The sequence below is a fragment of the Pterocles gutturalis genome, unplaced genomic scaffold (assembly GCF_000699245.1).
Source record: "Pterocles gutturalis isolate BGI_N339 unplaced genomic scaffold, ASM69924v1 scaffold23717, whole genome shotgun sequence".
Lineage (NCBI taxonomy): Eukaryota > Metazoa > Chordata > Aves > Pterocliformes > Pteroclidae > Pterocles > Pterocles gutturalis.
Window position 1 is genome coordinate 32 of NW_010116085.1, and position 17,542 is coordinate 17,573.

General features: G+C 35.6%; 2 protein-coding genes across 2 annotated transcripts in view; both read left to right on the forward strand.

The window, feature by feature from the left end:
• Positions 1–1,148: 1,148 nt before the first annotated feature.
• HAUS3 (HAUS augmin-like complex, subunit 3) lies at positions 1,149–7,032 on the forward strand. The gene is made up of 4 exons (XM_010075406.1): positions 1,149–2,066; positions 3,151–3,587; positions 5,262–5,490; positions 6,799–7,032. The coding sequence occupies exons 1-4, from the start codon at positions 1,149–1,151 to the stop codon at positions 7,030–7,032; spliced, it is 1,818 nt and encodes a 605-aa protein (XP_010073708.1).
• A 2,662-nt stretch (positions 7,033–9,694) lies between these two features.
• The window catches only part of POLN (polymerase (DNA directed) nu), a gene marked incomplete at its 3' end in the record, with an annotated part of 35,849 nt that continues 28,001 nt past the window's right edge, over positions 9,695–17,542 (forward strand). Inside the window, exons 1-3 of the mRNA XM_010075407.1 lie at positions 9,695–9,827; positions 13,291–13,352; positions 16,619–17,104. Coding sequence (XP_010073709.1) covers positions 9,695–9,827; positions 13,291–13,352; positions 16,619–17,104 — 681 coding nt within the window. The remainder of the gene's footprint in view (positions 9,828–13,290; positions 13,353–16,618; positions 17,105–17,542) is intronic.

The following is a 17,542-nucleotide window of genomic DNA, read 5'->3' on the forward strand; positions in this document are numbered from 1 at the left end:
CAGCTGCGTGCCCTCCTTTTTGTTTGTTTATTTTGACGACGGCCCCTTTTTTAGCATGGAAAGCAGAGGAGAGTTGGAAGGCTGCCCTATGACCTGAAACTTGCGTAACAAATTCTATTTCTTCTATAATCTGTAACTCTAAGCTAAATTAAATACACAGACTTTTTGTAAGGATACATTTACTTGTTCAACATTCATGCACTCCTGACTGTCTGGCAAAGTGGGGTTTTCTGGTGGAATGGATGTTCTAGAAACAAAGTAGTAAGTAATACCAAAAACCCCTGGATATAGCCAGAGTACTGCAGACAAGACGTCCTGACTTTCTTGATAATTTATCGTATTCTTTGCCATCTGTTGTGCTCACTTTAGGATACCAAACAAAACAGCGAACCTCTTTTTCTTGTAACTTTTAAGTTGTGACTATTTTCACAAGAGGATTCACACTGAACAGAACTTAATTTTAATTTTTTATAATTGGTCAAAACCCTGCATTACTAGGTTGAGATTTTTATGCTAAGGGTTTTTTTATTCCATTTTCAAAGGAAACTTTAAAATAAAGAAGAAACTTTAAAAGATTCTGCTTGCTGCAGAAGTAAAAAAAAAATCTTTTTAAGCAAGATCTTGAACTGCAGTGTAACGTTACTGTAGATTTGCTTTTAGAACAAGCTGACAGCTCTCATTTTGGAAGAGTTAAAGTGGTTGTGAGTGGGGTTTTTTTATTTAATGTGAAGAAAATTGTATAAGTAAATCACTTTTGCAGGCCAATGAATTAGTCAATGTTTACACCTGTTGCTTTTAAATTAATGGTAGTATTCTATTTTAATTGTAAATTTGTGTGAATTAAGGAAAAACGTGTTTGCAAAGATCAGGATTTAGTTGATGTAAAACTATGTGTCCTGATTTGATGAACAAAATATATTAGGACATCCCTGAAATAAAAATTGGTTTCTAGTCTTTGAATAGCCACTCTAATCCAGAATAGCATTCAGTTTTCTGGTGTGATCTGACACTTCCTTTTTCCTGTGCAGACTCTTTTTATTAAAATACTGAATATTCATTTAAAATGACAAAAAAATCACAACTGGAATAATACCCCAGATTTTTTTTATGTATTTGGATCTTTTGTGCTTACAAAAAATATTCTAACCATGAGCTGTGGAAATGATTTTGTGGAAACTCTTAAGAAAATTGGATATCCAAAAGCTGATGAGCTTAATGGAGAAGATTTTGACTGGCTCTTTGAATCTTCAGAAGACAAATCGTTTCTGGAGTGGTTTTGTGGAAATGTAAATGAGCAGTATGTGGTATCTGAGAAAGAACTGCAAGATTTTGATAATCTTCTTGAGTCTGGTAAGCCCATTTTAGAAGAAGATGCACTGGATGAAGTCCTTAAAACCTTGAAGCCCGTGGATTCCAAGAACAGTAGCCAAGAGGATGAAGAGGAGGAACTGAAGAGATTAGAGGATGAGCTTCAAACTCTTCAGAAGTTAAAAAAACTTCAAATTCATCGGCATAATAAGCTTCAAATGATGGTTTCTGCCAACAGCCATACGTTACAAATGCTAAAAAGCAAAGAGGAAGAAACACGTAAAGGTTTGAAAGAAGGACTGCAAGTGTTTACTGCAGCAAATAATAAGCTTAGTAGTGAACTGCTGTCTCTTACAGATGCAGCTAAGAAACTGGCCTCTTTCTTCACTGCTTCAGATTCAGAACACGGGTCAGGTCCACATCCAGCATTTTTTTCCCAACTTTCTTTGGACAAGTATTTGTCTCAGGAAGAACAAAGCACTGCAGCACTTACCTCATACTTAAAAAAACATTTTTATCAAGGTACATCCGAATGGGTTGAAAGTTCACATGAAGACAGCTTTCAGCTTTTGGATATAAGCAAGCAAGTCACTTGTGATGAGACTAATGAAGTTTGTGGAGAGAGTCAAGAGATGGCCAGGCTGCAGACAGCATATATTTGTGCTCAACATCAGATAATTCAAATGCAAGTTAAAGAGGAGAGCATGAATTCAGCTATAAAATGTGCAGAGAGCATGCTGCAGTCCTTACACAACAAGGTAAGCTGCAAAAGGTGGTAGAAGGTAGTGGAGTTTTAAAAAGGCAGGCGTGTTCAACTGGATCTAGTAAAAGGAATTGCTGAGTTACTGTTATTTCAACTATTTTTACATAGTAAAATTGCACTTTTATGAAATTTTAGTCTTGTTCACAAAACTCCTCATGTGAAATAGCTCCAGTTTCTATATTTAGAAGTATGGCAGAGTACCTTTAATTCTGTTTTCCAGAATTGCTACCTTAAAAAAACCTAGAATTTAGGTTCTTTCCAGTTTAATTTAATTCTGAAATTTAAGATTATAACTGGCTCTCGGTTGTTTGTACAACAAATTAAAGCTTAACTTTGGTTGAAATGTTGTGGTATTGAGGAGGTAATATGATAAATGTATTCCTGTTTATATTCCATAGCATACATTTGGAAAGTTCTATTTCAGTTTTGAAACTCAAGTATTTGTAATCTGGTGACATTATGGTGACATGTTTTAAATACTAAATAAATGGATTGGATAGTTGAAGTCCCAGAAATCTCTCAAAAAGTGAGTGACAGGCAGATATGACTACTGGAATTAAAAAATTTGAAGGAAAAATATTAGCTTATGCCAGCCACAGACTAACTGGGGGCATCATGTCGGTTTGTGTATTTTCATTTATGGATGACTGGCATATAGGGCTTGATTGATTAGTCGTTTGAAAAAGTTTGATTCTGATAGCAATGTTAATAGTCATCTGACTCAATGTAAAAGATTATGTTTGCATGTGAGATTTCAGTTAGACATGCTTGAAATCTGGGTGCTAAGTAAAATACAGTTGTCGTATTTTTTTCCACAATAAACAGTTTCCTGGCCCTGCAGTAGATTTAAATTATTATTGCCTGAAATACATTTATTTGATATCTACTTTTTAAATCTGTGTTTGCCTCATGTTGTAAAGGTCTGTAAAACTGCTTGTGGAGTTTCAATTTAGTTTTGTAGATAGAAAAGATTTTAATGTAACATAAATATAAGAATCCTGTGTGAACTGAAGAAATGTATTAGGGAAGTGGCTTGGAGGGAACCATGAATAAATTAACAAATATTTTGCTTTACACAGGATATTGGAAAACAAGAAAACCTGGATGCTAAAATATCTCGTTTAAATTATAACATTTCAACAATTAAACAAGAAATAACTCAGATAAACAACGAGGAGCTGCTTCCCCTTCTGAAAAAGAATGCACAACTTTTGAGTGCGCCAGTGGTGAAAGCATACTTGGATGGTGAGATTGCTCAGCAGGACTATTATGCTTCAAGACAAGATGAAATATGCAGGCATTTGGTAAGACAAAAAGCATCATTTGAATTTATTGAGCTAGCCTATGAAACGGAGTTGAAGAAACATAAGGAGATCTCCTCTCAACTTGAGAATTTGGTAGAATCTCTGAAACAAAGCATTAATGAGTTGCAACAGAGACTACAGGTGATAACTGAGCGAACTCAACATGCAAAGCCAAGGAACATTATTAGTTCAAAGGATGGTTTCTCTTGCAGGTGAGTGTGACTTTGACTTACTTTGAAATAATACTGGGGATGTAAAGGCTTAGGCAAGCTAAGCCCTTTCTATTGCCAAGTTCTTAGTTGCTTGCTGTAGCTAATTAAGTATTTTGAGTTCTCCAGAACTGAAGCCTTCAAGATATGAGATTTGCCTCTTGCTTATCCTTTGAAATTCTTTTCAGGTTTGCTTGAGGAAAAACCGTTCAATTATCAGTCTTGTTAATATTGCGGAAGCATTTCCAAGCATTATCTAGAAGATAATGAATGTTTAAAGCTAAACCTGTCTTGTATGGTGTGCTGATCTAGGACCTCTTGAAAGCTGTTCCAGAAGTATAGGTGTAGACAGCTGTTCATAACAGTGATTTTCCAGATCATATGCATGGCCTCCTTAGCTTAGCCTGCAGAAACCCCCATGTGGGGGAGGAGAGGAACGACTCCTTGAAGATATAAAATGTGTTTAGCACATTTTTACTGCTTGATTTGCCATCTGGCTTCAGTGTTCCGTCACCCATGCAGGAATCTGTTTTTTTACCATCTAAGTAATTAAGTCTCCTTGCAGCTCAGGTGATACAGTAGGAATGTGAGATGTGTTGCTGTCACTTCAAGACTCTGAACCTTTTGATGAGGTGTATTGAATGATTATAGGTGTGTTAATGTCAGACTTTTCCTCCTTCTTTAAAATGGTGCTTTAAGTGTTGTTTGATAATTGTTAAGTGTTAGCTGAGTATGGTCTTGCACAGTGAATGACTGGAAGAGTTATGCAGCATTACTTTTACTCCCATGGTGTGTTTGCATTGGCAACTTGTAACATTTTTGTTCAGGTTTGTTATTAAGCCTCCAAATCACTGAATCAGAATGTTGTCTGGCTACTTTTTCACTTTTTTTTTTATTTTTTTTTAAAGGCAGGCCTTAGTATTCATGCTTGTGAAGGGAAGTTGAAAGAGCTATAAACCCTGAAGTGTTTATAAGCAGAAGACACTTGAAAGAAAATCAGTTACTTTTGAAATATAGCTCCTGCTTGCATTAAAGCCAGTCTGATTCTATATTGGGGCTCAACTCTTGAACATTTTAATATGCAGAGGTGTTAGTAGCAACCGAGGAAAGTTACCTGTAATTGTATGAGACTCTTTCTGATGCAGTGTAAGGGTATGGTTTGGTACATTAAGTATTGCTGTCTTTTGCATGACTTGTAACTAACTGAAGAATTTTCTATCAGTCTTTTCATAGATGGAAAATAGGAAATACTCCAAGAAGCTTGAAAATGTCATAAAGATTTCTCTTATTTCTCATTGCCCATTGAAGTTAGCTGGTTTTCAGCACTTAAAAAAATGGATCTTACTTTACTGTCCTTGAAGTGTAGAGAAATAGTTGGCAAAAGCACATTGTCAACTTCTCTTGGCATTCATTGTGTATTTATTAACTGTTACTTTGGTATTTCACTGCTGTTAATTTACTTATTTTTGAGTCCTATTAACCACGTGCTAGCTATATATAGATAGAATCATTAAATCAGTGGCCAATACAGCAGTGCAGTAAAAGTACCGTGAGCAGTACTGTGCTTTACTAGTTCTCTCTCTGACTTCTCAACGTGAACATCTTCTCTTGACTGATAATGCCGGGAGTGCTTAGGAAACTAAAAAATGCTTGTGTATCTAACTTAATTTGTTGCAGGCTATATCAGCTTCTGGAAGGAGAAAATAAAAAACAGCAATTGTTTAAAACATATGAAAACCTGGAGCAGATGGCTCAGAAGTTAAAGCAGGACTGTGCTACAGTACAAGATCAGCTAGCAGCATCTTCTCAAGAACAGTCTATCCTTTTGTCCAAGTTAAAAAGTGGTGTAGATACCCTTCATGATGCTCTGTATCGTGGAGGAAATAGAATACAACTTGGTAGTCAGGTAAGCCCTTATCTAGTTATTAAAATTATTACATTAATGTGTCTCATGTTCTTTTACTGAGAAAAATGTAGTATGAAGGGTGTAGACACACAAACTGGCTCCCATGTGTCAGCAACAAATTTGTTGTTATAATGTCGATGGGCCCAGTCTTTACATTGTTCTTGGCAAATGTTAGATTTTTTGTAAATGTTGGCAGATAATTTTTTTTGTTTCTGAGCAAATAATTGATTGCATCTAGCTTTTCTTTCAAAGGCATAGTAAGTTTATCATGTGGGAAATATGTCATCTGGATGTGATGTCACTGGAGGATTCATTTAAATTTTTCTGTGTTTCAGATGGGCTTTTTGTCCTCTGTTACCTGTAGCGCCCGAATAGTGTGGTTTAGCCCCTTAAAAAGCCTGGCCATGGGTGGTTCATTTGGACAAAATAAGGATATCAGAATTTTGAAGGACAGTTGTAGTAGGACAATCCTGCTTCAGAGCTCCAAGGTGTTGGGTTTAGAGCCTCTCTTAAATGGGAATATGGGTTGTTAAATGCAACTTGTCATGGGTTTTAAGTAATTGTAGATATCTCAAAAGCGGATTGTGGGAAGTCTTCTGTTACATAGTACTTCCTTGGTTAAATACATAAAAATATATTTAATACTTCCATCTGTCAAGTGAATTTGCAATATATATAACAGTTTTTATTAAAAAATTAAACTTTGTAATTGGAGCAATGAGAATTTAGGGATTACACATTATTAAATCAATCAAATACCTTTCTATTGATCCACGTTACCTCTTAAAACATAGTGACATCTCTTTCTATTGCTCCTGTTTATCAAGAAAAGTAATTCCTTTAAGGAAATAAGCAGGCTAGTCATCTACTTGCACGTTATCAAGAGAATGACAGTTGGGAAAATTGTAGCTGGTAACTAATGATTTAATTTTAAAATTGAAGTGGCGTCTTTGTTGTGGCTTTTTTTGTTCCCTTTTAAGATTTTACTAGCTCTGAAGACTTGTAATTGACTGAAAATGTCATTCAACCATCTGTCTAGTTGCGGGCCTGATTCTTATGCTCTGAGCTCATCAGATTTAGTAAACAAGGAAATTAATTTACATTTTCATAACCTGATGCGAGTAACATTACATGGAGCTCAAAAGTTACATAAATTGAATGGAATCCCTTGTCACCTGTGTTTTTGTTTTTTGTGATGACTTCCACTTACAAATGAAACTGGCTTCCAAAAGCAAAAAATTTTGCTAGTTCAGATAGTGTGTTAACAATATAAAAGTAATAATTGTTTGTCTTGTATTTTTTTGCTAGGAACTTACTGAGCAGTTTCGTCTACTGGAAGTTGATTTAAATAAACTAAATCAACTCCTTATGGATCTGATTGCTGATGTGAAGTCAAAGAGAAACTTTTTAGAGTCCAATAAGCTGCATCAGATGGAAAGAAACTTGTATGTGTATTTTTTCAATGACCAAGACAAGCTGAAAGAGATGGTGGAGAATCTTGAGCGGCAGTCTGAGGCTAAAGCCAGTGGTCTGGAAGATTAGAATTTCACCACCAGTGAAGTTCTTAATGTTTGAACGTCAATGTACTTTTAAGAAAGGAAAACATGTTAATGTAAACTGTCTATGAGTTCATGGAATGATAAGTATTAGCTTATCAAGGCTAATATTTATCTATCATTGCAATGTATGTTTAATTGCCACAGTTACCAAGTTTGGATTGTATGCTGCTTTATGGCTTTTGACATCTGCCCACTGAATTAAAATCTCAGTTTTGTCAAAGTTCTTTGATATGAGGTAATACATTGGTTATTTGAATGAATTACATTCAGGCTGCCCTTCTGCTAGCCTGTATCTTGATTTCCACTCCACACAGCATAGCACAGAAAGGAACATTTCATACCCTTGAGATAAGTTTTCTTGCATGCTAAGAACTTTGTTATGTGAACTGAAAAACAAATGCAGAGAAGGCATTCTAGATTTTGGAACATGAATGTAATGTGCTCATTCTGAAGAGAAGAATTCTCCAAGGCAGATATTGTGTGATTATTTCCCTTACAGGTTTCCTAAGAAGATTTGGTTTTGTTAAAAATGTGTTAGAATATGTACCAGAATCTGTTTCAAGTACCAAGACCATCTGTTTTAAGACCATTCCGATATCTCTTAACTTATGGGCTGTTCCCTCCATTGAAACCAGTCCATACTCATACTGGGCTCTTCAAAGAAAAAGAATTTTAAATTTACCTTTCGGACTTCTGAATTTGCTTTATAATTTATAATGATAGGCATTTCAATTCAGCATCCTGATGCTTTCATCCTTCTGCTTTCATGTGCATTGTTAGACTGTTTATCAAATTTTTTATAGCTTTCTAATATACCAATGGAACTAAATAGGCTTTTATAGTATGATAACTTGCAGTCTTTTATATTTTGATGGGATCAGCTGTGCTTGCTTCCAAGCATTGTACATATTGAGGAACGTTAGTAAGTTAGCTTTAACTTTCGTAACAATAGAGTTAAAACTATTTTGATGGCAAACTTTTAACTTCTATGTGAGTATAATTTATTTTTAAATGTTTATTGTTTTTTTAACTTACTGGTTGGATGTCTTTATATCTGGATTTTATGCTGCTTAACTTTATACACTGCGTTTATTATTAAATGCCAAACACTATAAATTCAGTTCAGTGTTGTCAATATTTGTGGTGAATCTTTGGTTATAGGCATATTCTCATGCATAGTGTCTTGTTTATATTTGGTCTGCTAGATTCTCATTTTGATATGTCCCTGAGGCTTAAAGACTGCTGCTTCCCACCCTGAGAAGTCAGGGAGCCTTTTTACCCTGTGTAGGAAAAAAGCGTTGCTCTTAATTATAACGGTTAGGAAGAGTTGTGCATGGGAAAAAATTATGCTTTTGATTCGTGGAATGTCAGGGAAAAGAGCCATTCTGCCTCTCTCCCTTTTGCATGCTTACTATAAAATTTGAGCTAGATAGGTATAGCCGAAACTAATGCAGTCTGATGGATGTTCCTCTTTGAATCTGGATACAAATGTTTGTACTTGCAAGTACTCAAACTTGCAATCTGCCTATGGTCTTGAGCTAAGAAAAATATTTCCATGTAAGCAAAGGAAATATTGTTTACCTGATGGTTAATCTTGACTTGAAAGTCTAATCATTCACTGGATATAGTGGGAGAAGACCTGGGTAACAGGACGCCAGTGATTAACTTGTAGAGGAATAATTTCTTTAACAGCAGTTTTTGGTAAAGCAATTGATGTGTACAGCTTGAATCCTTTAAGTATTTTGAACATGTTGGGGATCTATTTTGTGTTTGTGGTAAGTTGTATGCATTGTTCTGTTCTAATGATATAAAGTCAACAAAGTCATCAGTTTGAACACTGTTGTTTCTCATTTTCCCATATGTATTGTATCTAGGGGCTCTCCAAATATTTTGTACGTGTTACAGAATATGGCTACAGGTCAACTGGAAAAGCGACTGCTTTTCAAAAAAGGATAAAATTTAGAACAGCTGCAGTCAAAGCGTGTAGAGACTTTAGATGTTGCTGACCTCTTTCTTACATTAATAGATAAACTACAGTAACTATTTTAATGTTATTAATATTTAATAGTAATTGAGTACATCCATTATACAAAGGTTAAGGATTAGAGTTATGTATTTTCTGAAACAACACATCACTAATGTTTGTATATCATAGTAACACTTGTTACTTTCATCTTGTTGGCTCTATTTTGGTAGTTACTTGAAAGGTTTTTTCCTTGATAAAACCCGATCACCAATAACAGTACATTTATGGATATGCTAATAATAGAATAGTTTAAAGATGTTGAGGAAAGGGGGGATATTTCAGATGTAAATTATGACTTTTATTTGTCAGATGGTTTTTATTAGAAGTTAGCTTTACTTAATAGGACTGCTTCATTTTTTTTATCAGTGTATTAAAGCACTTTCAAAGTAGTTTCATCTAGTGGTTTCTGTAAATTACTACAATTTGCTAATTTTTATTTACAATACTTAAACTGATAGGCGTATCAGGGACAGAATGTCGCTTTCTCTTGAGGAGAATGAGTGACTGAATATGTTCACTATATTTTGTTTTTATTTTAACAGAATATAAGTGCAGATTGTTCTGTGGCCCTGATATAATGCATAATTTGTGTGTTCTGTGTTTAGGTTTGATCTCAAAAATGGAACAGTACACCTCATACATAGGATGTGAGATTTCTAAAGTGCCTTTATCTGATATTGCTCAGAGGATTATGACAGCTTTGCAGTCTATTCCTGTAGGAGAAGTTCAGACTAGCAGAAAGAATAACCAAAGTGAGTAAATCTTAGCCTATTAAAGTGTTTCTGTTTTCAGTTGAAAACCTGAAACTTAAACAAAACAGCATCAAACCTCTAGTCCCTATTTAAAAAGAAGAAAAAAAAAAAAAAAGGTGAGAGTTTAGGTTTCCAGGTTTAGAAAAAGAATTAAGCTGTAACTGTGACATTTGCTGGGACTTTTCTGATTAAATAACTCTATGTAAGTGCAAGGAACTAGGATATTACCAGTAAACTCAATTTTGGTTTGTTTTTTTTTCCCCCTCCTGTTCCTGCTATGTGGTATAGAAGTAGATGAGAATTTCAAACTGTTAATTAACTAATACTGTAAATTAAATGTATACATTAACTTGACTCTGGACCAGATCCTATACCTCACTAAAGGTACTGGGAATTTGCCAGAAGGCCTGTGAACTCTCCAGACTCATGTCTGTCCTTTAAAGACATGTTCATTAGCAACTCTTTCCTTGTGAAATTCTAAAAAAAAAGTGTCAGTGGTAGAGCAGATTACGTAATGTTAAAAGTGCCCCAGCAGATCTTTGACTCTGTTGAGCAAATCTTACTCAGAATGTTGTGGATACAAGGGAGGTTTTGCAAAATCGAATTTTTATTCTCAGTTCTGTGTACTTCATAGTCTGTCAGTACTGTACCTCTTGAAAGAAGCAGATAGAAAGTTAGACTTTTGCTCGGTTTCAGTTCTCTGTTTTCTCCTGAGAACTACACCCTGGAATATGACCTGATGGATGCAACTGAAATCTAGTATTTGTTCCTGTATACATGGTGTTTGTTGCAGCCTCAGTTTTACGTAAATAACGGTTCTGGCTCTTCTTTCAGTAGTAAAGTATTGGATCAGTGGAGACTGTTGGTGTAGCAGTGAAAAGGGTAATAGTTCATTGCTGTGTAAATCAGTGATACACGTTTGAAGAAGTATGGGATGGTTTCATTTATGATGGCACATTTGGACCAAAATGCACACTATTTTAAGGAAAATCAGATTTCTTATTCAGCCTCACTTTAATTGCTATTCTACTTCTCTTGCTTCCTTGTCATTTTCTTTTTTCTTAATTTTCCTGTGTAATATTTTTTGTCTTAGACTTGGGAACCCTCTGTACTGTGTGATATCTAGAATATGTTGTATTGTCTGCTCTTGATCCAATCACTCTCTCTCAAGCTGTGAAATTACAGATTCGCTTTTTAAAACAACTATGAAGGTGTCTGGTGTCTTTAGCAAAATGAGCTTGCTGTCTGCTTTGTAGTACTGCTAAATCCTTATTCACTGGGGAGTGAAAGAACAGTATAAGCATTTACTGGTGGCAGGTCACATGACTAGCTCTTCTTGCTCTTTCTATGTAGGAATTTCTCACAATTGTTTCTATCATACAGGCTTAAGGATAGGTTTACTTGAATTGCTTTTGGGAAATTTGCTGTATGTATAGCTTCAGCTGATCAGAGTGGATCTTGAGAGAAGAAAAAGTTTGCCTCCTGTAAAAAAAACAAAACCTGTCATGTTAGTTGGTCTGTTTTAAACTGTATTGAACTGTTATTTTATTGATAGATCTTCAAAGATTAAGTTCTACTTACTGGAAAAACTTTGTCTTTAGAAGGTAAATATTGTGTTCAAATAGGGCGGATATCTGCAATGTTGAACTAGCAGGTGAAGTTCTGGTTATCTTGGCAGTAGAGCTTGTAATGGTTCTGTCTAGCCTGAAGGAGTTTGAAGGAAAGGATGGGTTTCTACTGCCATCTGGTGATACTTTTTCATAAATCAGAAATTCGAGGTCTTAGGTACTTGTCATACTGAATACTGTGTGCTGAAGGAGAGAAATGTAATCCTCATCATCTCTGGAGGGTGAATTTGTCAAGAAAAACTGTCTAGTGGTTAAGCAATTAAAAACACTGAATGTAACCTAAGTTAGTATCATCCTTAAATTCTGATTTTGTTGTTGTAGGAAGTGTCAAGAAAACCAAACCTAAAATGTTTGAAGCTACAGATACAGTTATGCAGTATTTGCTATCCTAACAGCTCAGGTTAGAAGTCTGAGCTGGAGATAAAAACTGACTATACACTTACACCAATGTGAACCTCCATGTAATACTATGAAGTAATAAGCGTGGTTTCTTCTGGAGACTAAGATAGTTAGTCTTTGAATTTATTATTTTTTTTTTTATTTTAGTGTTTTAAGTACAGGGTGCTTGTTTGCCTGACATTTTTTTTTAAACAGTTTCAGTAAATAATGATAGCTCTCCTTATGCTTTGTTTGACATTGTTCATCAGCACACTAGATGTAGGTGTCTTACTGCCAGTAATGCAAATTTCATAGCTGAAAACAGCAGTGGAGTGTTATACTCAATATGGAGCAGGAGTTAGAAGGGGACAAAATACATATTCTGCACATGAGGTGTCTTTTGGCTGGGCAGTAAAAGAGTCTTGAGATAAAGGAATCCTAATTGCAAACTCTGGAGAGACACGCACTTCAGTAGAGTTTTTCCCTGTTCCTCTTTCTGTACCTACTGACCTTGTAATTATTGCTAGCTTGTTGCTCTTTGTTCTTTTATTCCAGCCTTCACTTGCTTCTCCTCTTTTTGGGGCTACTGGGCAGTGTTGAGGGCAGAAAAGAGAAGGCATGTCCTAACTGTTTCATTTAGTGTGGTGCAGAGTCCTGAGGTACATTTAGAAAACCTTCCTTAAACTCCAGCGTCTGCCTGCTTTCAGAGCTTTAGGCTAAGCGTCACTGGTAGTTCAGTGGTGGGCCCAGGCTGTGGGACAGGTCTCTATCTTAGACCCAGCACTGGTGGCCCTTCTGCTTCATTACTTTGCCTCTTGTCAGCCTGATGAGTCTCAATTCTCATTGCTCTCTGTTCTTGTCTGGTCTTACAATACCTGTTCTAGCACGAGGACGAAAAACGTGAAAAAATTATCCTCTGCAGATGAAGCATAGTCAGTTCTCTGGAGGGCATGGTATGGGAAAGATGTATATGCAAATAGTGTTTTACTGAAGAAAATTATTGTGGAATAATACTGCCTAGTTCCAAGAAAACAGTTGAACTGTGTAAAGTGTGTAGTTTGGTGGTTTTTGTTTTGTTTTCTTAGTCATGCCCCTAACGTTACTTTGACCAAGATGGGATGTGTTTTTTTGAAAGAAGGAAAGATGCATATTTATGGTATCATAGTAATGACTCTTCTGAATACCGTGGAAAATGTCTGCTTTGTAGCAAATTTGAGTTAATCTTTTCTTAATGGGGACAGAGTGTCCTTTTGCATATGAGTATTTAGGAACCTGCAGGGCCCTTTTAGGCGTGAATGATATTAATTTGAGGAAAATAGTTGTCATGGAAAATTTTATTGCAATTATTTTATGTTTGGTAAAAGTGTCAGTAATGTAACACTGTATGGAACCTAAGTTATATGCACTGTGTCGGGTTCACTTGTATTATAAAATGTTTTTAATTCTTTTTTTTAAAGGTATACAGAAGACAAAGGAAAATGAGCTAGGTGATAAGGATGTGCATCTGAAAAATGAAAAGGCAAGCATATTGTAAGATTGAAGACTGCTAAAAGCAGTCTTTTTATAGCAGGTTTGAAGTTGTTGTAGGCTGGCTCTTCCATAACAAGCTTTATTACAATATATTGCATACATTCACAGTTCAGATAAATTTCCTCTGTCTTATTTTGCTCTTGCCAAAATTGCACTCTCATTTACCTATGAGAATCTTGGCCCTGCTTCTGTTACCCTTTTCATAGGAAGTTAGTCTTTTGCGACAGATCGATCGGAAGTAAATGAAGTTGCCTTGTTTAGATAGTTACCAGGGTTTAAAAGTGTTCTCATACCTCTGTCACTGAACAGTCACTAAGACATAATCATGAAGTGAGCCGAGTCATACGCAAAATTATTTTGTATTAGGAAGTTTATTTTTGGTTTAATCATCTCTCTGATTTTTCTTTAATGTGCATGTGAGTGAGTGCCAGTACAAGAATGGGAATGGATAACTGCGGCAGCCCCCACTCAGGCTGTGATTGTGAGATCCATTGAGTTATCAATGAGTTGCAAATACTGCAAGTGCACTCCTGTCCCACCTGCAAATTTCACAGTCTTCCGTACTCTGACTCCTGTGCATGTTGCACAGTTCAAGTCCCTTTAGGTTGCTCAAGATGCAGAAAACTGTTTGGTTTCTTTTGTGGGCTGGGACATTTTCCTACAAGTTAAATTGTCTCATAGATGGACATGCAGCTGTGGGTGCAGATGGATAGTAGTGGAACCCCTTTTTGTGATGGTGAATTGCTAATTTGGACTCATTGCATCTAGTGAAATTTTTCTACATCCACATAAATTATGAAACTGCATCCCGGGAGTTTTTTCTACTTCCAGCTATGTCATTATTTCTAGCAGATTAGTTCTTCCTGGAAGCTGCTGCTTCTCTCTGTCGTTAATTGTAGTTCCAGCTGTATTATTCTGACTCGATAATTAAATTGTTTTGTTCTTATTTTTGCATCTTTTCAAAGAGAATTGCTTATTCCTGATTGTATAATTGCTTGAGTGGCCTAATTCAAATTCGACTGTGTTAAACAATACAAGTATTTGCAGTTTGACTGGAGAATACATTTGAGTGGATTAGTTGTCTCTCTACAGCTCTTAAACGTTTGGTCCTTCTGTGATATTGTTTTTCCACTTAAAGTAGCTTTTTATAGTGTCTACTTTTTGATTAGCATTGCCTAAGTGCAATTAATTTGTTTTCTTTCAGAACAGCCACTATTCATTTTGGTAGTAGCAAAAGTTGAATTAACTCCCTTTTTCTGTTTACTTAGAACCTGTTAATTGTACTTTTGATGTAGAGTTTATCCTGTGAAGCATGATCTCAAGCAGTCTAAGCCTTTTTCATCCTTCGACTCTGTAGTTCTGAGGTTTGGGAATACAAGAACCTGGTTGGGGAATATTGCAAAACCAGAAAAAAAAGTCTATGTCATGATGCCTTGCTCAATCAATAGAGAGTGAATAGAGATGGATGATATCCTTTGATTGGTGAAAACTGGTGTCTTGGGGAATGGATGGGAGCCTGGCACAGCAGAAACTTGTGGTTCTTTTGAAGTGAGAAGGCCTTAGTTTTTGGAATGGTAATGACAGCAGAGGTACTGATGGAGACTGGCTGTGCTACAAGAGCAGAAAATAGAGTAATTAGGAGAGGCTTCAGTTACTTTTCAATGGAGTGGGTGAGTATTACACTTGTGTGATGCTGAGACATTAGGAGACAACTGCTTTGTGGAATGGTTAGACAACTCACAAGAGAAATTGTTTTTTATTTGTTTCGGTATGAGATCAGGTTCAAAATCTTCCTCCTAAAAGATGCTCTGACAGGGTCTATAGTCTTCCTGAGGCATTAGAAGATAGATAAGTCACTACAGGAACGCTCTATTTCAAAAAAAAAAGGAAATTACGTAAAAATGAAGGTGGTTTTAAGAGAAAATATATGAAATTTCACCTCCAAACCCAGAACATTTGTACATACTACAGGGTTTTATTCAAAACAGGATATTGGAGACTTAAAACAAATATTAAAATCTGTCCAGGAAAAAACAGGTATGGCTAAGCAACAGCGTGAAGGAGACAACTAAAAAATGTCATCATGCAAAAAGCTGAACTTAGCAGAATTTGTGTTCTTTTATAGTTGCTTCTTTTGGGTAAGTTATGTGGAAATATACAATAGCATAGTCCAAACAGACTTTGAGAAACAGCTTTCAAATGCATCACTAATAATACATCATTTTTTCAAATGCCTCAGGAGTCAAAAGCTTGCCAGCTCCTGTAAAACCTGTTGATGATCAAGGTGTAAGAAGAGTATTGAGGGAAGATACAACTCTGTGTATCTGTAAATAGCTAAATACACATTTACCTTGGGGAATCTTGGGAGGGTTATCAGTTGCCATTCCAGAGTCCTTGTTTATGAAATCAAGACAGAGGATCTCTCTCAGCTGAAGAGGTTGTAGAAGAAACTAAGAAACAGTAAGAAAATACTAGGGCCAGTAGCATACCAAGGAAATTTCTGAAGGAAATTAAGGATGGAGGAGTAGAATCATAATATTACTATGCAACTTATTGCTTGTGTGTTTAATAGCATGCTGCTGTACAGGGATCCAGGGACTATCTGGAGTAGGAAAGCTGTTCTGGGCCTAGTGGCTTAAACAGAACAGAATACTTATTTGTGCACCTGATAATAATTCTTCAGATATATATTTTTATATATATTCTTTCAGATATGTTTTTGTTATGTCTTGCAATCTTGTAAGTTGTTTGAAGAAATTGGTGGAGATCCAACTGAATCAGCATACTTGAATTTCCAAAGCAGTCATTATGGTCCCTTACCGAAAGTTCTTTAATAAACTAAGCAGTTATGAAAAAAGATCTGAATAATGAAGCTAAAGGTGGAAATGAATGGTCTCTTCTCTCTCCAAAGGTCACTAATAACCTAGTCACTATGGAAAACAGGCTACTGGACTAGATGCATCTAACAGTTGTTAATTTGCCATTTTTTAGTGTTGGACTAAGATTAAAAAAATGGTGTTGGTTTTGGATGTAAGCAATGTAAATCAGCAAAATAATCTTTACTGATAAATACTTGAATTTTGTTTTATGTAATGTCGTTCCCCTAAACTGACTTTTTGTTTTGTTAGTATCAACATTTTTTTCATAGAATATCACTTCCTGAAAAGCTTATCTAAATTAACTCATGTACATTTACTTTTATTTCTCCTAATAAGCTGAATAAGTGGTTCACTAAAAAATTTCCAATTTTTCCAGGACACTCATGATTCTACAATTGCCTTATTAAAAACACCTGCCAGCCCTGAAAACGGGACTGCTGGTCTCATAGTCAGGACAGTACATAGTGATGAAATACTTTACTGTCATGATACCAAAACAGTGAGCTATTACCAGGATTTAGACTTGTCAACATGGAGATATAGAGAAAAGGATCTTCCAGTAGGAGCAAAAACCCTAAAGCATGATGAAAAGAATATAGCTACTCCCCTTAAAAGAAAGCAAGATGTGCCTACTTGTTCAGAGAAAACAAAAAGATTACCTGTAAAGACCGACACTTCTTCACATGAGAGAAGATACAACTGTACTTCTGGACAAACAGAGTCTTCTGAAAATTATCCTTGTGATATCAGGAGTTTGGGATGTGAAGAAAAAAGAGAATTGCTTGCAACTATAGAACAGGCAGGGGCTTTTGTAACTACTATGATATTTCAAGATGGTTCTTCACAGCTCAACTCAGAGCAGGTTAGTGAATAATGTGTTTTGTTTAGTCAGTTTTGCAGAAGCATTTGAACTGTACATATGACACGGAACCATGTTCATTGGGAGCCTAAAATCTGGACCAGTTTTGTATATTGCTTACCAAAATATAAATGTAAAATGAGGTAAACCTTAATACTTATGACTACAATTTATTTTTAGTTACCAAGAAAACTTAAAGAAAATGAAACTGTTTGGGCTAAACAGGCATTTGTATACTTAAAGTGAGACTGTTTGAATTAGAATATTTTTTTCCTGCTTTGTACTATGTCTGTCATGATGGATTTTTGTTTCAAGGCTGAAACACTTGCATGCTGCTCTACTGTGTAAATGGCACGTGCAATAACTCTAGTGTACATAATAGGTTTAATCTTGTAATATATTTAGGAAATATTCTTTATAGGATTGCATAAAATCTGTCAG

Coding starts and splice junctions, on each gene's coding strand:
- HAUS3 (XM_010075406.1), top strand. CDS start 1,149: ATGAGCTGTGGAAATGATTTTGTGGAAACTCTTAAGAAAATTGGATAT. Junction 3,588..5,261: donor AAGGATGGTTTCTCTTGCAG/GTGAGTGTGACT, acceptor AATTTGTTGCAG/GCTATATCAGCTTCTGGAAG. Junction 5,491..6,798: donor GAATACAACTTGGTAGTCAG/GTAAGCCCTTAT, acceptor TTTTTTTGCTAG/GAACTTACTGAGCAGTTTCG.